This window comes from Ranitomeya imitator, chromosome 10 (genome assembly GCF_032444005.1).
Source record: "Ranitomeya imitator isolate aRanImi1 chromosome 10, aRanImi1.pri, whole genome shotgun sequence".
NCBI lineage: Eukaryota > Metazoa > Chordata > Amphibia > Anura > Dendrobatidae > Ranitomeya > Ranitomeya imitator.
Genome location: NC_091291.1, coordinates 73893918 through 73918441, shown reverse-complemented (window position 1 = coordinate 73918441; position 24524 = coordinate 73893918). Strand labels below are relative to the sequence as shown.

Below are 24524 nucleotides of genomic sequence, written 5' to 3'. Positions count from 1 at the left end.
GGCGTCACACACGCCGATTCAGCGATGTCAGCGGGACCTCAACGATCAAAAAATGGCCCAGGCCATTCCGACACGACCAGCGATCTCACAGCAGGGGCCTGATCGCTGGTACGTGTCACACATAGCGAGATCGCTACTGAGATCGCTGTTGCGTCACAAAACTCAGCGATCTCGCTAGCGATCTCGCTGTGTGTGACGGGGGCTTTACTGTGTCCGATGTCCTGATGTAACTGATGCTCTGGGCTGCCACGCCAGTGTCAATTTTGGAGGAAGTTTATGGAGCGCCCCCAGACTCAGGGCCGCGGGTTACTCGGTACTGGTCCTCTCTGTCTCAGTTCTAGGTTTGTCACGGTGGCTGGACCCGGTCCGTGACCCTGCTAAGGGACGTCCAATGAAAGGGGTGATGAAAGTCGGCTAAGGTTTCGTGACGCCACCTGTGGTATTCGGTCAGGATGACCAACGTTGCTTGGGGTCCGCTTGGGTTATGTGATGGCAGCTAGATGGTATACCTTCCCACAGGTGAAGTATATCCCCAGGGCTTCCCAGTAGTGTAGGTGGTGATGGTGTGAGGCGCAGTTAATAACGAGGACACAGGGTTGCAGTCTCTTTACCTTTTACTAAAGACTTCGGGATCCTCAATCCAGAGCACTGCTAACTGGGCTGTCTGAGAACGGACGGTCCGAAGGCACATCCAGAGTTCCCTTTGCAGGTGGAAATCAGTGCCTACCACTAGCGCCTGTGTGTTGTAGTTCTTCCCTGCTGAGCATTCGGGATGGTCCTCACAACTCTCGTGTTCGTTCTTTCTCTCTCTCTCTCCGTCCCCCAAGTTTATCTGGATAGGATGCACCCGTTTGACGGGAAGGCTCGGAGCTATTCTGGGACCCTAGAGACGCCCCTCTCCACGCTTGCCCCCTATGTCTTCTTAGGTGATGTATGGTAGACAGCCAACCTATAATCAACTGTCCTGCGGTATTTGAAGTAGTGCTTGGAGTCAGTTACTTCCTCGGTGTCCCGGTCACCGGCTACGCGCCTCAGTAGGATGTTGCCGTTCTCGGAGCACAACTCGTACTGGTTCTCCTTGTGCTTTGATCTCGTTTCTCACTTTTCCACAATATCCTTCTCTTCGTGTCCCTTTCTTAGGATACCGCCGCAAGGTAGTGCAGGCGCGGTTCCGTCACTTTCTACTCTTTCTGCTTCTGCTAGGCCCCTGTCAGGAACCCACCCCTGACAGGTCCTCCCTGGAGCTCTCCCAGGCTGCGTTCAGTTCTAACTTCCTATCCGACCCCCAGTTTTACCAGTGTGAGGAGTGGCCTAATACATAGTGCCTTTTGCTCCCCCTGGTGGCCAGAGTGTGAAGTGTAATGTGTGCTTGTGATACCTGGTCAGGTGAACTCCTTTAGTGCAATCAGACATAACATCACTCCCCTTAGTGGCAGAGCGACATTACTGCAACGACCAGGACTCTGGGGCGCTGCATTTACCATGGTCGTCCACTTGTAGGTTTGTCAGCTGTTCCATATCCTTCTTTTTCTTTCCTTATTATACGCGACGCTTGACTTTGAGAATAGTTGAATTCCTTAGCTAACTCTTTTTAGCTTTTGCCTGACTTCACTCTCAGAATAAAAAGCTTTCTCACATCTGGTCATAAAATGTTGAAGACTAACACATAAAGGGATAAAAGAATGTCAAACACAATTTTCATCCTTATAGCTGACAACCATTTGCTTTTAGCTTACTAAAATCACCAGGAAAATGGCATCACACCAACCAGACAGACGTAATCACACTTTTGAAGAAAATGCCAAACTTTTGGTCTCTACTGTACATGTTATGGCGGCGCTGTCACTTGCAACACCTTTTCAGAACATCAAGCTAAAGTGGTACGTGCTAGTGAAACATATGGCCATATTATAACTCAGGCCTAAAAAGTGGAGTCAGTATACATCTTTTCCATTAGTAGGGGCATATACATAATGCAAAAGCTGTGTTTTCCCTGTTGCTTGACTATTTGCAGTTGTTTCATCACATCAAATTGCTTACCATGTCCTCCTAAACACTTCTCTTGCCTTAAAAGGAACCCATATCCCTGTGGGCATCTCACCAAGTGAAGCTTTCGTGGATGGTACGGTAAGGAAGATGTATCAGCAAATGCTATGCTTGGTGTCACTCCATGAGACTCATACATCTCCCATGCAGACGATTCCAGAACTAGGAGGACTACTCGAGAGCCACTTTGATGTAGCTATAAAGAAGAAAACACATTTTTGTACACACATTTAGGCTATGTTCACAATGTCATATCGCAATCATACAACATATGACAACAATAACTTCTGTGTGACACTCCGAACAAAGTCAAATGCACATTAAAAGGCGTCTGTCGTAAATTGCATATTAAATTAATTACATATCTTTATAGTCGCCCTAATAAAAATTGTTCCCTTAGTTTATTAGGAGACTATTTCTGTCTCTCTCTTCTGACTCATAGAGCTTGTATCACCCAGACATGTGCTGTCTATAAAGGAAAGCGCATTCATGCATGTGCTTGCTCGCATACAGTCCTGTCTCCTGACGCTGTGTAGGGAAGACATGACTTGTGTTCAATAGCACACTTAGTTACTGACATAGCTAGCTCAGGCAATGCAAAGCGCTGTCAATCAGAAGACAGGAAGATGGAGGCATGCCACTACTAAGGGCGGAATGGTGCGCTGAGGCGCTAGGCCACGCCAAATATGCATCGGGCACACTAATTTGGATTAAGTTGTTATTCTTAACAAAGAAACAAGCTTTGAATCAATATGAATAAGGGATAAGTTCCTAATATGGATATGTATTTAGTTTACAATGAAATTCTATAAAGTACAAGTATCATTACCAAAACTGCAGCTCTGGTCAATTTTCACTGCAGGTTTTCTCCACAGGATGTGGAAGAGATTGCATAAAATCTGGGGTCCCCAGCAGTCAAAGCCATACTTTGTGGGCAGGAGATAAGATATAATCTTGGAAAAACTCATTGAAATTGAATTGCGACTTTTAATACAAAAGAAAGTTCTCAATGAAAAGGACGACTTAGAAGATATTTACTAAGATCTACAACACCATCCCATAGAGCCCTTGTATACTAATGACTCGTGTGGCTCAGTCCATCCACGAACACCAGGTATCATTAATAGGGTTGTCTGGTCTCAGAAGAAGAGTCTGCAGTTACTAAGTGAGGGGTGGCAAACACTTAACCTCTTCTTTCTTAAAAATAATGATAATCAATCCAAATGAAAAGTAATTTCATTAAACCTAAAATATTGGTTGTGAAGTTGCTAATGTAGGTTCACGACTGGTAACAAATATGTGGCAACAGTGGCATTATGGCTGAGGGGTGTACATTATGTAAAGCCGATTTCACTTTAACAACAATTAAATAAAAAGTAAAAAGCCCAAGTGGGATCCAGGAAATCTAGGTAGAATCAAGTCTCAAAAGCAAGCATGTGCAAATGGCCACTGTTTTCAGGTGGCGTATGTACTCGTCTAATATTAGGCGAGCAATGAAGGAGGCTCTAAACTGATTTTAACCAACGCACACACTCTGGTGGGTAAGCACTTGTGTTTAAGTTACAGAATTAGGGACGATTTCGTTTTTAAAAAGAAAATGACGCATCTCAAAACATAGCCTTGAATTCCGAATTTGGCAAGTATATTGAACAGGCTAGACAAATGCTCCGCATGGCACGTTTGGTACATGTAACAAGTGGAAACCCATTTTGCCCTATACATACAGTATATATACATAGATATTAAGAAATTCTAAGAAGCACCAAAACGATTATGTTTTGGGTATTACATACATTGCTTAGTCCTTAGTGATTAGTGCTATAATGCTGACCACCAGTGCATTACAAACACTGTGCGTAATACCAACAGCATACAGTATTAGTTTTCTGTCTGTCATGTTGTTCAGTATTTTACCTTTTTAGAGAGCTGACTCATTGTGAAGCTCACAATACTTTCACCGTTAACGTCAAGAAGTCGAGCTCCTTGAGGAATACCAGCCTTTTGTGCGGCCCCTCCATCTTCAACTGTGAGCAGGAATGTGCCACGTACACCTTGTACACAACAAGACGGGAATAATGAATAATTATATCAGCTCAACTACTGTGAATTATAGTCTTAGCCTCGGATTACACTTTTTCCAATTTTGTGGGAATTTCAGTTGTATAATTCACACTAAAATTAGAGAAGTACAGTACAATGTACAGTAAGGGAAGGTTTTGCCAAACCCTATTATCTAGCATCACAAAGAAGTAAAATAACCACAGCGAAGTTTAGGTATTGTGGAATTTACGTCTTTGTTATTTACCTCTTATTAGAAAATCATCTCCATTCTGAATAATGGAGGGATTTTAAATTCTATAATGTACAGCTTGTTGCCTAGGTTACCGGCCACCTTGCAGCCTAATAATTGCTGGTTTCCTAGGCAAGGAACCCGCACCACTCAGAAGCTGGCAGGATCAATGGGAAGCTTCCCCTGCTTGTAGAACGGGAGAGCACTTAGTTCGGGCCGGTGGCTCAGTCTCGCCTCTGGTCTGAACTGTCAATTTTTAAAGGCATTTTGCCTGCTAGAAGGCAGGAAGCCGGGAGGCAGAGGCGCGGAGCACTGCTGAAGACAGAAGATTACGCAGCCCCTTACATTTTTGTTAAATATTAGGACAGTAGTCCGTGTTTTTACTCTGGTTTGGAGTGAAAGGATAAACACTTTTTTTTTTAAAAGTAGCCCCAAAATGATTGAACTTATGTAAATTGGTAAAATCAGATAGTATCCACTCGCCCCTGTTCCAGCACAGATTTCCCACAGCTGTTTTTGGAATTTTGACTGCAGCGGTGGACAGCTCACATCACTGCAGCAGCCAATCACAGCTCAATAGCTCTGCCAATGTAGATGGTACAAGCCACTGAGCTTAGTGATTGGCTGCAGCAGTGATGTGAGATGTTGACACAGAATGGCACTGCTGCAGCCAAACACTGAGAAACAGCAGCGAAGAGTCTGTGCTGGACCTGGGGAAGGTGAGTACTATATGATATTAATATTTTAGATGAGTTCAATCGTTTGGGACCAATTTTTTAAAAATGGATATATTTACATATAACTGAAAACCAAGTTAGTGAATTATCAGGGCACAAATCTGTAATTCGGACTGTTTTTAGCAGAAATTAGGGAGGATTCACTGGGTTTTATTCAGACTGGTAAGAAAAATAATATTATGAAATCTGTTACCAGGATAAAGAATAATACATAAGGGCATTGTACATAATAGTGTCATAGCTTACCGCCTGTAGCACTGGCAGTGAACCCAAAGCCTTTTCCCTCATTCCGTACTAGGCACAGTTTGGGTCTGGGACATGACTCCGGGATATTATTAGTAAGGAGGGACAATGGTGAAATTCTATCAGCATGCAACTTTTCATAGCTGGGTTCATCAAGAACTGTTAGTGACAAGCGATGACCACTAGCTTTCACCTTCTGGACCACCTGATGATATATAAAATTCAAGAAAGGGAACTTCATGGAATCATACCACAAACAGAATAACGACATAATATTATATGAAGCTAAAAAATCCACTATGGCCAATATATGGGCTAAGCAGGTGCTGGACCCACTAATAGTAATACATATACAGTATATGTCATGGTTCCACCCCTCAGTGTGTCTGGGGTGCAGTTACTGACAGCTCGACCGTCCAATATTGTACAGGGGTGTGCTAAAGCTGTCAGTGTGTAGACAGCTGGACTATCCAATCTGACGCTGAGAGGCGTCGGCTGTCTCCAAGTGTTTATAATCCCAGGTGATTGCCATGCTACTTAACTGCGCTGTTTCTCCCAGACCACTGCCAGTGGTCTCACTGCTAGTGAGGTTTGTGCTTCCTGTGCCTTGAGTTCTGCATGATTGATCTTTTGTTGCCTGACCTTGGGATGCATTCTGACCATCCGTCTGTTTAACCCCTTCTGCTCTGATCCATTAGGGTAAGTTCACACAGGGCGTTTTTGCTGCGTTGTTTTTGCTGCGTTTTTTATGCTAATTTTCAGCTGCTTTTTACAGTACCAGCAAAGCCTATGAGATTTCAGAAATCTCATACAAACACATTGGGTTTTTGTTTGATCAGTATTTTGTGCTTTGCAGCGTTTTTTTGACATAGGGCACTTCTTTCAGCGTTTTTCCAGTGTTTTCCACCATTGACTTGAATGGATGGTGAAAAAAACGCTGCAAATAGGCAAGGTTGACTTTTCTTGCAGCGTATTTACTGCAGAAAAGTCAAGGAGACCAGGATGTGGTCACAATTGGTTCTGCTACATCTAGATGGCAGGCTGCATGAAGTGTCCATGCAGACTGTCGTCCAGCAGAGCGGACCCGATCCCCATTCACTTGAATGGGGTGTCCGACATTAGTGTTTGCCACTCTGTCATATGCATGACAGCGGGGCAAACACCGCTTTTGATTGGCGGGAAATCATCCCCGACGATCAGAGAGCTGCGGCTCCCATGTTGTCAGAAGACAGCGAGAGCGCTCAGCTGTGATCGGAGATATAAACTTCACCTCTGATCACTGGTGTCAGCTGATGTGACTACTGATCCTATCATCCGACACCTACAGCCGCTATTTACAGTGAGAGCAGGAGCGGCGGATGGGAGTTTTCATCTGCCGCTTCTGCACTATAAATAATTTTTTTTTCAAAACGGCGTGGGTTCCCCCCTAATTTTGATAACCAGCCAGACAAAACTCACAGCTGGGGGCTGCAATCCCCAGCTTCAGCAAGGCTAGTTATCAATAATAGAGGGGTCTTCATGCTTTTTCTAAAAATTATTTAAATTAATAATTTAAAAAAACGGCGTGGGGTCCCCCCCATTTTTGACAACCAGCCTTGCTAAAGCTCACAGCTGGGGGCTGGTATTCTCAGGCTGGTAAGGGGCCATTGATATAGGCCCCCAGCCTAAAAATAGCAGCCCGCAGCTGCCCAGAAAAGGCACATCTATTAGATCCGCCAATTCTGGTGCTTTGCCCGACTCTTCCCACTTGCCCTGTAGCAGTGGCAAGCAAGGTAATGAGGTGATAATGTCACCTTGCTATTGTAAGGTGACATTAAGCCGGCTTAGTAATGGAGAGGTGTCAATAAGACACTTGTCCATTACTAATCCTATACTAGTTAAAGGGTAAAATAAACACACACATGTATAAAAAAAAGTCTTTTAATGAAATAAAACAACACACAGTTTTGACCATTTTTTTTATTGTCCTGCCATTCCAAAGCAAAGCCCTCTTCTGTAATAAAAATAAAAAAATCAAAAGTATACTCCCTGATCCGTCGTAGTCCAATATAACGAGCGTCACAAGCAGTATCTGGAGGAGATAAAGCTTACAACCAGGAGTGCTGCTAATATGAACGCTCCCGGCTGCCAGCTACTGGGGAATTAATGAGACGGAGCATGTGCAGGCTCAGTAACTAGCGGTGACGTCACTGAGCCTGAGCTCCCTCACAGCCTGACCGGAGGTACCCTCTGCACTGTGGGAAAATGCCGGAAAAGAGGATACCGCAGGTAATGTTTCTATTCTATTCTATCAATCTATCTATTCAATCTATTAATTTTATCTATCTACAGGAAGTTGTGTTTTTTCTCTGTGTGCACTCAACTTTATTGGCATGCACAAAGAAAAAAAAACGCATGAAAAAAAGCAACAAAAACGCACCTAAACCTGCATTTTTGGCGCAGCTTCTTTCCTGCCAAGATGATCAGGTTTTGCTGCAGAAAAAAAAATGCAGCAAAAACGCCCTGTCTAAACTTACCCTTATCCTTCTGGTATTCCGACCACGGAAATTTATCAGACCACACTTTTTTCTCTTCCTTCTGTTTACTGTGTACCCGCCTGGCTTCTGACCTTGAACTCCTTGACTAATCTAACTCACGGCTTGGATGTGAGAAGTGACTATTGTGGCAACCCAGGAGTTTGGATACCACAGTGGTGCTGCCTTCCTCTCTCCTTACCGGGAGGGTAATGCCATCCTGGAAACAGGAGGGATCCCTTTGTCAGGTAATCTTACATGCAACATATTCTGACTACAGGCTAGAAGGGGGAGGTCTAAACCCGGTTTAAGGGGAGATTCCCTGATATATTCATCCTGGTCTGGAGGAGGGGTTAAAGAGTCTGGTAGAGACAAGAGACAGTGAAGGAGCAGAGAGGAACAGAGGAGCTTGAGGAGGCTGCAGTTGGGCCCCTCAAAGCTGAGCGCAGAAACCGGGCACCGGGAGCCTGCGGCTGTGTGGAACTCCAAGTCCCACAGCGGATCGGAGGGCAGAGAACTGAAAGTAACCTGCCCACATAAAACCTGAGGTACAGCAGCATTGCAGAGCCTGGAGTCACCATATAAAGAGACCTCAGAGAAACGGCTCAAGTTGCCTACCGTGCAGGTACTGTCCCAGGACAGGAGAGAACAAGGACCTTGTCAGGACACTACAGGCAGCAAGGGACTAATAATCAGTGCAAAGTGGAAGGCTCCCAACCTGACCTGTCAAAGGGGTTTCCACCTGTCTTCAGGCTGCCTGGACTCCATCTACACCTGTTGCTGGTTCCTTGGACTGAGACTGACTACAACAACAGTAAACCAGGTAAAGACTGCAACCCTGTGTCCTATTATTTACCGGCAACCCACCATCCTTGCCCACTACACTGGGAGCCCTGGGGACCCTGCTTCACCTGTAGGAAGCGTCACCATCTATCTGTGGATTCATTTAAGCAGAGTCAGTCCCCTCTTACCGAGAACCACAGGTGGCATCACAAACACAAACTTCATTACTACTCCTTTAAAAGAACTTACACCCTTTACTTGAGCACCCAGGGCCACGGATCAGGTCGCTGCCACCGTGACCACCCCTTTAACTGCGGCCATACCTGGTACCGAGTATCCCTACGGTCCTGGCAGGCAACTCACTAGCATCACAATGTACAGTTGTGCTAAAAAGTGTTCGCCTAATTCCGGATTTCCTATTCTTTTGCATGTTAGTCACACTTAAATGTTTTCAGATCACCAAAGAAATTTGGATATTAGACAAAGAAAACACAAGTGAACACAAAATGCAGTTTTTAAGTGAAGGTCTTTAGTATTAAGGGAAAAAGAAATCCAAACCTACAGTGCCCTGTGTGAAAAAGTGATAGCTCCTAAACCTAATAATTTGCATGGCCTCCCTTAGAAGCAACAAATGCAATGAAGCTTTTGCGATAACTAGCAATTAATCTTTTACAATGCTCTGGAGGAATTTTGGCCCACTCATCTTTGCAGAACTGTTGTAAATTAGCCACCAGCCAGGATCTGTATAAGTGCAGTTACCAAGTGGTATTGGATGCATGGAGGACGTGGAGACAAATGAATAGGAAAGAGCTGATTATGATTAACACTTACAAAGAGGCAACATGGGAGCATTAAGGTACCGTCACACTAGACGATATCGCTAGCGATCCATGACGTTGCAGCGTCCTCGCTAGCGATATCGTCCAGTGTGACAGGCAGCAGCGATCAGGCCCCTGCTGTGCTGTCGCTGGTCGGGGAAGAAAGTCCAGAACTTTATTTGGTCGATGGACTCCCCGCAGACATCGCTGAATCGGCGTGTGTGACACCGATTCAGCGATGTCTTCACTGGTAACCAGGGTAAACATCGGGTAACTAAGCGCAGGGCCGCGCTTAGTAACCCGATGTTTACCCTGGTTACCATCCTAAAAGTAAAAAAAAAACAAACACTACATACTTACCTACCGCTGTCTGTCCCCGGCGCTGTGCTCTGCACTCCTCCTGCTCTGGCTGTGAGCGTCGGTCAGCCGGAAAGCAGAGCGGTGACGTCACCGCTCTGCTTTCCGGCCGCTGTGCTCACAGCCAGTACAGGAGGAGTGCAGAGCACAGCGCTGGAGGACAGACGGCTGTAGGTAAGTATGTAGTGTTTGTTTTTTTTTACTTTTAGGATGGTAGCCAGGGTAAACATCGGGTTACTAAGCGCGGCCCTGCGCTTAGTTACCCGATGTTTACCCTGGTTACCAGCATCGTTGGTCGCTGGAGAGCTGTCTGTGTGACAGCTCTCCAGCGACCAAACAGCGACGCTGCAGCGATCCGGATCGTTGTCGGTATCGCTGCAGCGTCGCTAAGTGTGACGGTACCTTTAGGTTAGTGAGTTGAGGTGATAAGTAGTGATGAGAGAGTGTGCCAGTTGTTCGGGTTTTCCCAAGCACGTTCGGGTGGTCTCTGAGTATTTATGACTGCTCGGAGATTTAGTTTTCCTTGCAGCAGCTACATTATTTGCGGTTACTAGACAGCTTGATTACATGTGGGGATTCCCTAGCAACCAGGCAACCCCCACATGTACTCAGCCTGGCTAGTAGCTATAAATCATTCAGCTGTGGTGATGAAAACTAAACCTCCGAGCAGTCATAAATACTCGGAGACCACCCAAGTGTAATGACAGTTATGCCGGTCGCTGCTTAAGAACAGAATACGGCGCTGCTATGAATGACAATATGATATTAAACCAACTTATCTTTATAACTTATGCAAAAAATGACAGAATTTTCTCTCCCAGCACAATATGGGCCACAGCAGCCACAACTCACAGAATACAAGTTAGGCTACTTTCACACTAGCGTCGTTTTCAATACGTCGCAATGCGTCATTTAGGGGAAAAAATGCATCCTGCAAAGTTGTCTGCAGGATGCGTTTTTCCCCATAGACTAACATTAGTGTCGCATTGTGACGCATTGACACACGTCGCAACCGTCGTGCGACGGTTGCGCCGTGTTGTGGCGAACCGCTGGGAGCAAAAAACGTTACATGTAACTTTTTTTGCTGCCAACGGTCCGCCATTTCTGGCCACGCATGCGCGGACGGAACTCCGCCCCCACCTCCTAGCAACTCACAATGGTGCAGCGGTTGCGCTGGAAAAATGAATACGCTGCCCCCGTTGTGCGGCGCATCACTGCTAGCGTCGGTACGTCGGCCCGACGCACTACAACGGGCCGAGTATGACGCTAGTGTGAAAGTAGCCTTATGCAGCCTGAGAGACCCCAAGTGCCAGCTTCACAGACAGGAATCAGACTACCCCACAACTATACCACTCCCTCCCTTAACTGTAATGGGCCTGCACAGGGTTATACTGTGCCTGTGACACGTGGTCCCCTCAGGAATACAATCTTACACCCGCCTAATTTACAATAAATCACGGGTACCCAGTTTTTCCCAATATATATATATATATATATATATATATATATATATATATATAGATATATCTATATCTATATATATATATCACAGTATACACTCAGTGTATACGCAGTGCACTGTCTGATTGTTGAGTGCTCAGAGTGTACTCTTTTGCAATATATGCTTCAACGGTAAATCACTGAATTTGTTATACAGACGTCCAGCAGCGGATTAAATAGGTATTTGAGCCACCATATCTTCTGATGCAGATCCAGACAAAGTTCACAAATAATTCCAGGAATATCCCACAGCCAGAATCGTGAAGCGCAGGAATCCACACAGTGTCTATTAGTTATCATGCAATTCTTAATACAAGACTGTCCTTAATTAGGCTGTGATTCCTATCTAGGTATCCCTAGCTAACTACACAGTTGGTGACTGGTCACACTTCTCTGTTTACTCACAAGAATAGCTTTCTTGAAATCACACAGTCCCAAAACAGGAATGCCTCAAGATCTGGATTCTCCACTCTCCATCACCGCGCTGCTTCTTCTCAAACGCCCAGAAACTCTGAGGTAACTGTCCTGTTTCCAGAATCATCTTGTCTTTAACTCATGGGTGACCTCCGGTGGCTGAACAAAATTACTGCAACAACATTGTAATTATCCTGTCTATTACTCAAGTGTGACCTCCGGTGGCTGAACACAGTTACTGTATCAACACTGTTTATGATAGAAAAAAAAATCACCATTTTACACAAGCAACGAGCATACTCGCTCATCACTAGTGATAAGCTTTCCTAAAAAGATGTGTTTTTAAAGCATGCTTAAAAACATGGGGGCTAGGTGTCAGTCGGATCATTTGGGGTAGTGCATTCCAGTAGACTGGCGCAGCACGAGAGACAGATGTGCGAGGTTTGAATTATGTATGATGTTAGTCTTAGATCAGTTGCAGAATGGAGGGCACACATAGGGCAATAGACAGAAAAGAGAGAGGAGATATAGGATGGGGCAGAACTGTGGAGAGCTTTGCTGCTGTTATTTGTTGCATGATGAGTTTATATTTGATTCTGTAGCAAATGGGTAACTGGAGTAGTGACTGAAGTGGCATCTGTGTAGTCCACCCTCTCCAGGCTATTAATATCTGCCCTCAGTCACTGACTTTATCATTCTGGCAGAGAAAATTGCGCGGGAGCCCACGCCAATTTTTTCCTCGATTTAACCCTTTAATTTAATAGCTAGAGCACCCAAATTTTGCACATACACACTACTAACATTAGCAGTGTGGAATATGCAAAAAAAGGGATATGAGATGTTTACTGTATGTAAACCATGTCTCATATCACGTCGGGTTTGTGAAGGAGATAGGAAAAGCCGGCAATTGAATTACCGGCTTTTAAGCTATCTAGCTGTCACGGGGCTACCGCGACAGAGAGGTTCCAGAGAACCGCAGCGCTCTGGGCCTTGTTCACACACAGTGAACAGAAGCTCTTCACCTATATTCTGACCTGGCTGCTTTGTGCCAGCAGTGCAGGAGTTAACCTTATTGCTGAGTTGCTGAGAGCTGGGTCTTTCTCAGCTGAAGTGGATTTTGTAATTTGATCCTCTATATAGACCCAGTCCTGACTTCAGCTATTGTAAGTGATCAGTTCTACTGCCTGGCTTGGAGGTTGAAGGAGCGTAGTGTTGGTGGTTTATTTACAGAGATTGGTGTCTGCTGTTTTGGTTGCATGTTTAACCTGTTTTCCTTCCCAGTTTATTCCTTCTCTTCCCTTCTCTGTGTTTTCTCTGTGGTTGTGTGAGCATTTGGTGAGTTTGAGACTTTTAGTTACCTTGTCTGTATACCCTGTTATTTGTTGCATTATTACACTGGTGCAGTCCACCTCCTTTGGGGGGAGAGGGGGCCACTGATGGGGACTGCACAGGAGACAGGGATAAGCTGGCGGCTCGGGCCTCCTAACCATCATAGGTACCCCCGAGATAAGGGAAAGCCAGGGCCCCATTAAAGTGGTAGGGACAGGTGCGGGTCTGTTATGATCTGGTGGCCTAGGAGCAGCATGAGACGGACTCTGGAGAAGGTGGTCCCTGTACTGACCGCAAAGCCTGAACCTAGCAGCGCAACTACAAGTAGCCGTGGGGGGTACCTAACACTCCCTAGACCCCTCGACACAGCCTAAGATCTAACTACCCCTAAAGACAGAAGCAGGAAACCTATCTTGCCTCAGAGAAAATCCCCAAAGGATAGATAGCCCCCCACAAATATTGACTGTGAGAGGAGAGGGAAACAACATACGCAGATATGAAATCAGATTTTAGCATAGGAGGCCACACTAGCTAAAAAGAAAGAATAGAACAGAGTACTGTGCGGTCAGTATAAAAAACACTAGAAAATATCCACCGCAGAAAATACGGATCACCACATCTGACTAAAGACATGGGGGGTATATCTGCATCTCCAGAGAAATAGCTAGGCTGCAAAAAATCCTTCACAGACCAAGCTGGACAAGACACAAACATGAAAATGCACAGAACTGTAAGGTCCACAGCAGGTGGACAGCAAAAACAAAGCCAGGACTTATCTTTGTAGAAAAACACAGCAAACTGGAGAGACCAGCAGGGAAGTGAATCCTTCAAGAACAATGGACAACTGGCACTGACTAAAGGATCCAGCAAAGCTATATACCCCAGTCAGTTTTGCAATTAGTAGATACATCTGTCCACTCCTGTAGTCCAGGCACAACTGCATTACCCTCTACAACCACCGGAGCGAGCCCAAAAGCTGAATTCACAACACGGGTCCCAGTACGCCGTCCTGCCCCTTTAATGCTGCTTACAGCGTGAAAGTATCACTGACCTTAAAAAATTTTCTTGGTCCAATATGGACCCCATTGCTGCTTTAGCTGGACAAATGCAGCAACTCAGTCTAGAGGTGGCTGACCTCCGCTCGGCGGTTGTGCAGCGCACTCCAGTGGCCACTGCAGGGGTTGCTACACCTCCACAAGCTTCACTGGAGCCGAAAATTGCGTTACCTGACAGGTTCTCAGGGGGACGTGACAAATTTGTTACATTCAGGGAGGCCTGTAAATTGTATTTTATGTTGCGTCCTCACACTTCAGATTCAGAGGAGCAGACGGTTGGAATTATAGTATCGCTCCTACAAGGTGACCCTCAGGCCTGGGCATTTTCACTTCCCGCTGACGCTTTGCCGTTACGGACTGTGGAGGAGTTTTTTCAAGCCTTAGGTCAGGTGTATGATGATCCTGACCGCGTCTCCCTCGCTGAGTCCACAATACACCATCTTACACAGGGAGACCGGCCAGTAGAGGAGTATTGCTCTGAGTTTCGGAGATGGGCTACTGACACATTGTGGAATGACCCTACACTCCGCAGTCAATTTTATCAGGGCCTATCTGATAAAATAAAAGATGCCTTCGCCCTACAGGAGACACCAACCACACTGGAGGCAGCTATGTCTCTTGCGATCCGTGTGGACCGCCGCCTGCGCCAGAGACTTAATGAATCGCCGCTATTCAAAGGTAATTCAGATTTGGACTCACCAGAATCTGAGTCTCTAGGAGAACCTATGCAGTTGGGTGGCACTTCTCGTTCTAAGGGGGCTGCAGTAGTACGGCGTAAGGAAGGTGCATGTTTTTTTGTGGCAGAAGGGGTCATTATGTGAATGTGTGTCTTTCTAGAAGACAACCGCCGGAAAACTATTGAGCCTGGGTTGCGGAGAGGTTGGCAACTCGGGTGTACTAATTTCCTCCTTAGGTAAACCTCAATTTTTCCTACCAGCCGAGATTCGTCTTGGTGAAAATAGGTTCAATATCTCTGCCTTTCTGGACTCTGGGGCAGGGTTTAATTTAATTGATGCTGGGTTTGTTCAGGCACATGGCCATTGATTCTGCACCTTTGAGCCAGGGGACTTTCACTCAGATCGTCCGTGGGGTGAGCCTACAAATAGGGGCGTAACACTCTGAGTCATTAGATTGTTATGTGTTGGGGGGTTTGCCGTCACCTGTAGTTCTCGGTTTACCATGGCTGACGTTACACAACCCGGTGTTAGACTGGCAGACTCGGGAGATTACTAGATGGAGTGAGTTTTGTCAGGAACATTGCCTGGGTACTCGGCTGGTCGGATTGAGTTCTCAGGTTTTGCCAGAGTTCATCTCAGATTTTGAGGATGTATTCTCTGAGGAGGGGAGTCGAGAGCTACCTCCACACCGTCCTTATGATTGCACCATACGTCTCATTCCTGGTGCTAAACTGCCTAAGAGTAGGCTGTACAACATCTCTGCTCCAGAGAGACAGGCCATGAAGGACTATATCACGGAGAGTCTGGCCAAGGGTCATATCAGACCCTCATCATCACCCATTGCTGCCGGGTTCTTCTTTGTAAAGAAGGACAGGGGTTTACGCCCATGCTTAGACTTCCGTAAATTAAATCAGATTATGGTCCGGGATTCTTTTCCGCTCCCTCTTATTCCGGACCTCTTTAACCAAAGTGTGGGAGCTAAATGATTCTCCAAATTAGACCTCAGGGGGGCATATAATCTCATTCGGATGAAGGAGGGGATGAATGGAAGACAGTGTTTAATACTCCAGAGGGACATTACGAGAACTTGGTTATGCCTTTTGGGTTAAGTAATGCTCCTGCTGTGTTTCAACACTTTGTCAATGATATACTTAGTCACTTCATAGGTAGGTTTGTGGTGGTATATCTCGATGACATCTTAATTTATTCCCCTGACCTCGAGTCTCATCAGGATCATGTACGGCAGGTCCTTCAGGTACTCAGGGACAATAAACTGTTTGCCAAACTTGAGAAATGCATGTTCACGGTCAAAGAGATTCCGTTTCTGGGTTATTTCTTATCCTCCACAGGTTTTCGTATGGATCCGGCTAAGGTCAGGGCGGTCTTGGAGTGGGATCGTCCTGAGGACCTTAAGGCTTTACAGAGGTTTTTAGGTTTTGCAAATTTCTATCGCAGATTTATTAAAGACTTTTTAGTGGTAGCCAAACCATTGACAGACATGACTAAGAGAGGCACGGATTTCTCCGTATGGTCCAGTGCGGCCAGTAAAGCTTTTGAAACTTTGAAAAAGTGTTTTTCCACTGCACCCATATTAATACAGCCTGACATCACGCAGCCATTTGTGGTAGAGGTGGATGCCTCTGAGGTAGGTGTAGGAGCTGTATTGTCTCAGGGGATTTCTCCGAGTAAGTGGCGTCCGTGTGCATTTTTCTCGAGAAAATTATCTCCTACGGAGAAGAATTATGACATTAGTAACAGGGAGCTGTTGGCAATTAAATGGGCATTTGAGGAATGACGTCATTTTTTGGAGGGAGCACTTCACCCTGTCATGGTGATCACAGATCACAAAAATCTGTTATATATAGAATCTGCAAAGCGTCTTACACCTAGGCAGGCAAGGTGGTCTCTGTTGGGGGCGTATCCTAGCTGGCCATGTGAGCGGACGCAGGGAAGAGCGTTCCTGCTGCCAGAGAGATAAAGATCCTGTTTAAACGCCGATTTTCGGAATTTCTTGCCACATACCGGCTGGCTGACGGTCTGGAGAGCACAGCGGTGCTGAGCGGCGTTACCAGCATCAGAGGCAATGACCAGGCGGCGGCAGAAAGGCGCAGGAACTGAAGATGCAGGAGCCAGCGCCGCGCTTAGTAACCCGATGTTTACCCTGGTTACCATCCTAAAAGTAAAAAAACAAACGCTACATACTTACCTACCGCTGTCTGTCCTCGGCGCTCTGCTTCTCTGGTCGGGCTGTGAGCGCCGGGCAGCCAGAAAGCAGAGCGGTGACGTCACCGCTCTGGTTTCCGGCCGCTGTGCTCACAGCCAGACCAGAGAAGCAGAGCGCCGAGGACAGATAGCGGTAGGTAAGTATGTAGCGGTTGTTTTTTTTTACTTTAACGATGGTAACCAGGGTAAACATCGGGTTACTAAGCGCGGCCCTGCGCTTAGTAACCCGATGTTTACCCTGGTTACCAGCGAAGACATTGCTGAATCGGTGTCACACACGCCGATTCAGCGATGTCTACGGGGAGTCCAGCGACGAAACAAAGTTCTGGACTTTCTTCCCCGACCAGCGACAGCACAGCAGGGGCCTGATCGCTGCTGCCTGTCACACTGGACGATATCGCTAGCGAGGACGCTGCAACGTCACGGATCGCTAGCGATATCGTCTAGTGTGACGGTACCTTTAGAGATGTTGTTACGCTGATCTCCTCGTGCCAGCAATCCCTGAATTCCCTGGCCCTGCAGATGCAGGAGGTTAAAGGGGACACGGCACAGATTAATGCAGCCCTGCAAAAGATGGACAAACGTATGGGAGCAGTGGAGGAGAGGGAGAGCACGGCAGAAGACCACATAGTTAAATTACAAAAAGCGGAGAAGAAATTCGCCCAAGCAATAGCCGAGCTCGCTGCCAAAAATGAGGATCTGGAAAATAGATCCAGAAGGAATAATATGCGTATAGTGGGGCTGCCTGAAAAGACTGAGGGGAGAAACCCCACAGAGTTTGTTGAAAACTGGCTGCTGGAGAAAATTGGGAACACGGTACTGACAAAAGTTTTTGCTGTTGAAAGGGCTCATAGGGTCCCGCCGCAGCCCCCTGCCCCAGGAGCGAATCCCCGTACCATGCTTGCCAAAATACTGAACTACAGGGACAGAGACATTATCCTCAGAAAGGCTAGAGAGATGGAGGATCTGACGGCTGGAGGTCAAAAAATCGCCATTTACCTGGATTATTCCGCTGCGGTTCAGAAGCAATGGCTGAAGTTTACTGGGGTCAAGCGACGACTGAGGGAGCTGGGAGTGCAGTACTCTGTGTTGTTCCCCGCAAAGTTGAGACTGGTGGCTTTTAATAAGACCCATTTTTTTCTGACACCAGAGGACGCTACCCAGTGGATTGATACGAACGAGAAAAAACTTAAGGGAAAGGGTGACTCACATTTCGGCGAGATCCAGATGGGAATTGTTTTCTCTGTCGCTGGAAGAGGGATCTGCGCTTGTTAGCACATTGATTAAAGAGTTGAGCAACTGCTGAGGGTTTGGCTGGGCCATATTGAGTGATTGGCCGGAGGGGGCAGTACCGTCTACTAAGTATGGGGGAGGAGGGTTATGCCGGATACTGTAAATTGGTTTGGTAATTTTTCTACATGTTTATATAAGTTGGAATGTTAGGATAAAACAAAAGTTGTGGGAAATTCTGATTGTTACGGCAGCGGGACGTGAATGGAGAGGGTTAAGTAAGGGAGAGTGTTCGCAGTGGGCGGTGGAGCCCCACTCTTGATAAGAGGTAGAATGTGTTGTATTGGGTGGGTTAGGGGGGCAAGTAGGGGGTGGGAGGGTTTGGACAGCTCATACTTGAGAAACTGGATACTATGAAGGATGATGAGCCACATGATGGGGGATCGCATTAAAATATTGAGTTGGAATGTAAGAGGTCTGGCGGATAAAACCCGGCGGGCGGCAAGTCTGCAGTATGTTCGAGAACAGAGGGTCTCAATGATATGTCTGCTGGAGACACATTTAGTGCTGGAAAAGGTGGATGTATTGAATAGGTGCTGGATACAGAGGGCATATCATTCTACTTTCTCTACGTACTCTAGGGGTGTGTCGGTGCTAGTACCTGTGGGAGTGCAGTATGAAGAGGTAATGGTACAGGAGGATGTGGATGGTCAGTATGTGGTGGTGCAATGTAAAATAAATGGAGTGTTGATGTGTATAGCGGCAATGTATATTCCGCCCCCATACTCAAGTAAGAAAATTAGAGAGATGCTGGAGAGGGTGGAGCGATGGGGTCCGTTACCATTTCTAATTATTGGTGATCTTAATAATATATGTGATGACTTTTAGGATAAAAATAAAAACTCCCAGAATAGGACAGTGGGACACATTACTACGTTTGGGACTTATGTTCGAGAAGTAGGTATGATTGATCTATGGAAAGTTAGACATATTGGGGAAAGGGGGTATTCATGTTACTCGCCAGCTCACGGTACTTTGTCCAGGATTGATTTGGCGCTGGGTAATCGTCTGTTGGATACGATGGCTAATGGAAAGGCGCCTGGTGTAGATGGATTTCCTGCCGAAATTTATAAACATATGGGGGAAGTGCTGATCCCTAGATTAAAGGCGGTCCTGGAGGAGGCTAGGAGTAGAGGGAGTGTCTGCTGGCATCCATGAGAGAGGCCATAATAGCGGTGATTCCTAAGGAGGGGAAAGACTTGAAACAGCCGGATTCATACCGGCCAATCTCCTTGCTCACTATAGATGTCAAACTTCTGGCTAAGGTGTTGGCGATGAGGTTGACGAGTGTCATCTCCGGCCTGGTACACCCAGACCAATCTGGCTTTATGCCTAATAGGTCCACTGCGATCAACCTACGGAGGCTATTTATGAATCTGCAGCTTAAATCAGACAACTGTGGCCAGAGAGTTATTGCATCTTTAGACACCCATAAGATGTTCGATAGTGTGAAGTGGGGATATCTCTGGCAGGTGTTATGGAGTATGGGGTTTGGCCCTCAGTTTGTGTCTTGGATTCGGCTGATGTACTCAATGCCGATGGCCAGGGTCAGGGTGAACGGGGAGTTATCATGGACTATACAATTAGCTAGAGGGATGAGGCAGGGGTGTCCGCTCTCTCCTCTTTTGTTTGCTATGGCCGTGGAACCACTGGCTGCTAAGCTTCGACGGTCTGATGAGGTGTCTGGGTTTAAATATGGGATGACTGAAGAAAGGGTGGCGCTGTATGCGGATGACATTCTGCTATTTCTGGCTGACTCGGTTACTTCCTTGTAGGGGGCCATTGGGATTATTAAACGATTCGGCTCAGTGTCGGGACTAACGATAAACTGGAGTAAGTCTATCTTGTTTAAAGTAGATGACGCTGGGGAGGAGGGCAGTGAGCCGCTGGAGGATGGGCGACTGAAGGTGGTAAGCCAATTTAAATATCTTGGGATATGGGTATCTATGCCTGTTACGGATTACATACATAGGAACCTGACTCCGATCTTAGGCGTTCTTAAGGCAAAAGTGGATGCTTGGCTTAAGCTGCATTTATCTGTGGTAGGTAGGGTGAATCTTATCAAAATGATTTTGATGCTGAAAATACTATATATTCTTCATAATGCGCCAGTTTGGATACCGCGCGGGAAATTTAGGCAGATTAACTCTCTGTTTAGGAATTTGATATGGGGGAGACAACATCCACGTATCAAACTGGAGACACTTCAGCGACCCAAGGAAGATGGGGGCTTGGCATTGCCTAACCCTGAAATATATTTTCTTGCAGCCCAAAGTCAGCATCTAAAGGGCTGGGCGCATGAAGGGTCATCTGGGGCGGTACAGCAATTAATGGAAAAGGTGACAAAAAGAAGGCCAGTGGTACAATGTCTGGAGGATGGATCCCTGGGGGCTCTGGGGAAATTGTATCCGACTGTGTTATTGATATGTAAGCTGTGGGGTAGGCTGATATATATATATATGTGGGATTATGGGCTTGACCAGATTCTCCCCGTTATGGCATAACAATAATTTACAGGAGTTTGGGGCATTGGGAGTACTAACATAATGGCAGGCCAAGGGGATTGAATATGTGTATCAGATAACTGAACGGGATGAGTTGAAATCCTTTTCCCAATTGCAGGCGGAATTTGACCTCGGGCCTGTGGGGGAATATCAGTATTTGCGGATGAGACATGCTTTTGGAGCTCAGAATAGGGACAGAGGTATTAGAATTCAAAGGGATATAGTGTTAGAGTATGTGTGTAATGAAGGGACTACTGGGGGGGGTTATTTCTACTCTGTATAAAGACCTGTTGTACACTTTCCTCTTAGGGTTTCCAATAATGGCGAGACCTAAGTGGGAGAGGGATCTGGGCCCAATCAAGAACGAGACTTGGGAGTCAGTGTTAGAATGGGTCCCACGGCTGTTGCTGAGTGAACCGTATAGGCTGTCACAGCTTTATGTAATACACAGGGTTTACAGGTTTCCGAAAGTGTTGTATAGGGCAGGTTTGCGTGATGATTCTGAGTGCCCGAGGTATAAATCTACAGATGCTGATATTTTTCATATGATGTGGACATGTCCGAGACTGGCTGCTTTTTGGTTGGTTGTTTTGAGTCGTATGGAAGGTGCATATGGATGCACGGTGCCAAGGGACCCGGTGGTGTGCTTGTTGGGGTGCGTGGATGAGATTGGAGTGGATAACAACCTGAAGATAGCTATTGCCAGATTGCTGTACATGGCCAGGAAGGTAATAGCGCGAAATTGGATCAGGGAACAACCGCCTTCAAGAAGAGAATTCCTCCAGTATGTGAAGCAAGGCCTGGCACTGGAAAAGGGGTTTTATAAGAAAAGAGGGAAAATTGAAATGTTCAATAAATTATGGTCTCCGTGGATTGCCATAGGATAGGGGTATTATAGAAATTGAGTGAATTAAAGTCCTAAATTGATGAAAATGTGACATGTGGCCTACAATCTTAACTGAAGGATTAGTCACTCTATAGTTTTAATGATGGAATTGTTAAACAAGGTGAGCTGTCTTGTTGGGAGGGGGTGGGAGACGTTGGGATTGAGGGGGGTTGTTTGAGGGGAAAAACTTTGTATTGAAAACAAGAATGTAACATGTCAATTATAATGTTATTATTAATAAAAATTTATTTGAATTAAAAAAGGTGGTCTCTGTTCTTCGCCAGGTTCAATTTCTACATTACGTACCGGCCAGGAAATAAGAATGTCAAGGCTGATGCATTATCCCGTTGTTTCCCGGAGGGTGGGGATAATTGTGAATCAGGTCCTATACTGCAGAAGGGTGTAGTTGTCGCCGCAATTAATTCTGATCTTGAGAAAGAGGTGGTAGAGGCACAGGGGGACGCCCCAGCAGCCTGTCCGTTAGGTAAACTTTTTGTTCCAGCTAATCTCCGTCTCAGGGTCATAAATGAGCATCATGACTCGGTTTTGGACGGACACCTTGGAAGTAAGGTTACCGCGGACCTACTCACTCTGCGTTTTTGGTGGTCTGGAGTAAGACATGATGTACAGGAATATGTCGCTGCCTGCAGTGTGTGTGCGCATTCCAAGTCCTCTCGTTCTCGCCCGTCTGGGTCTCTCTAACCTTTGGAGATTCCCAATAGACCTTGGACTCATTTCTCAATAGACTTCATCACTGACTTACCGGTTTCGGAGGGTAATACAGTTATTTTAGTCGTAGTTGATAGATTTAGCAAGATGTCTCATTTCATTGCGCTCCCCGCATTACCAAATGCTAAGACTGGCACAGGTCTTTATCAATGAGGTTGTGAGACTGCATGGTATTCCTTCAGATATTGTCTCAGACCGGGGGGTGCAGTTTATTTCTAAGTTTTGGAGGGCTTTCTGCAGCCGGCTGGGGACTCATTTGTCGTTTTCTTCAGCTTTTCATCCTCAATCCAATGGTCAGACTGAACGCGTAAATCAAAATCTTGAGACTTATCTCAGCTGTTTCATCTCAGAGAATCAGGAGGACTGGGTTAAATACTTACCGCTAGCAGAATTTGCTATAAACAATCGTACTCATGAGTCTACTGGTAAGTCCCCGTTTTTCGGGGCATATGGTTTTCATCCTCAATCTAGTTCATTTAATAGGAGGGATTCCTCAGGTGTTCCTGAAGAGGAGAGGTTTTCTTCATCCATCACGTCCGTATGGCAAGGGGTTCTTGATAAATTAAAGAGGATGGGTTCCAGGTATAAGAATGCGGCTGATCGGAGACGTGTGGAAGGTCCGGACCTGTGTGTGGGATTGGGTTTGGTTGTCCTCGAAAAATATTAAGCTGAGAGTTCCCTCGTGGAAATTGGGCCCTAAGTTCATTGGCCCTTATAGGATTGTGGCCGTCGTGAATTCCGTTGCTTTTCGGCTGGCTTTGCCTCAGTCATTTAAGATCCATAATGTCTTTCATCGCTCCTTACTCAAAAAGGTTGTGGCGTCATCCAATCGGTCCCCTTCACCTCCATCTCCGGTCCTTGTTGATGATAATCCCGAGTTCCACATTTCCAGGGTTTTGGCTCGACGGATCCGTCAGATTGTAAAAAACTGATGCGATGGATCCATTTTTTTCAACGGATCTGACTAGGGGGGCTGGCTAAAGTATCCTAAAAAAATCAGAGCATGCTCAGATAAAAAAAAGAGCAAAGACATGAAGTGCACAGGCGCCGGGAAAGGTCAGAGAGGCCCAGCGCCTGCGCACTGCAGTACTTTACACTGCTCTCAACAGGGCAGATAAAGTATGCCTGTGCAGAAGCCATGGAAGGAAGCAAAGAAGAGGATGTCATCGTATGAAGATGGGAGGCCCCGGACCCGGACCACGACGCCCATCGGACTGCACCAGGACCGCCCCTGGGTGAGTATAATCTAACTTGTTTTTCTTAACTTTCAGGTTACACCGGGGGCTTATCTACAGCCTTACAGAATACTGTAGATAAGCCTCTGATAGCGGTGGCCGCAGTTCATAGGGCCAAAATGAGGTGACAGATTCCCTTTAAAATCCTGCAGTGCCCACAAGGTCCCCCTGCTCAAGAAGGCACATGTGTAGGCCCATCTGAAACTTGCCAATAAACACCTGGATGATTCTCTGAGTTATTGGGAGAAGGTGCTGTGGTCACATGAGACAAAAATTAAGATCTTTGGCATTAACTCAACTCGCCATGTTTGGAAGAAAAGAAATGCTGCCTATGACCCAAAGAACACCAACCCCACTGTCAAGCATGGAGGTGGAAACATTATGTTTTGGGGGTGCTTCTCTGCTAAGGGCACAGGACTACTTCACTGCATCAATGGGAGAATGGATGGCGCCATGTACAGTAAAATCCTGAGTGACAACCTCCTTCCCTCCACCAGGACATTAAAAATGGGTTGTGGCTGGGTCTACCAGCAAGACAATAACCCAAAACATACAGCCAAGGCAACAAAGTGGCTCAAAAAGAAGCACATTAAGGTCATGGAGTGACCTAGCCGGTCTCCAGACCTTAATCCCATAGAAAACTTATGGAGGGAGTTGAAGCTCCAAGTTGCCAATTGATAGCCTCAAAATCTTAATGATTTAGAGATGATCTGCAAAGAGGAGTGGACCAAAATTCCTCCTGACATGTGCACAAACGTCTGACTGCTGCGCTTGCCAACAAGAGTTTCGCCACCAAGTATTCAGTCTTCTTTGCCAGAGGGATCAAATACTTATTTCTCACTGCAAAATGCAAATAAATGTATATAATTTATATAATGTGATTTTCTGGATTTTA

At 46.1% G+C, this 24524-nt stretch overlaps 1 protein-coding gene across 3 annotated transcripts in view; it reads right to left on the bottom strand.

The window, feature by feature from the left end:
• Positions 1-24524, bottom strand: part of NHERF4 (NHERF family PDZ scaffold protein 4) — a 110818-nt gene that overhangs the window by 20895 nt on the left and 65399 nt on the right. For all 3 annotated transcript variants that reach the window (XM_069741198.1, XM_069741201.1, XM_069741199.1), the window contains exons 5-7: positions 5320-5521; positions 3961-4097; positions 2041-2242 (exon numbers count right to left, since the gene is read on the bottom strand). In XM_069741198.1, the coding sequence (XP_069597299.1) occupies positions 2041-2242; positions 3961-4097; positions 5320-5521 (541 nt within the window). The remainder of the gene's footprint in view (positions 1-2040; positions 2243-3960; positions 4098-5319; positions 5522-24524) is intronic.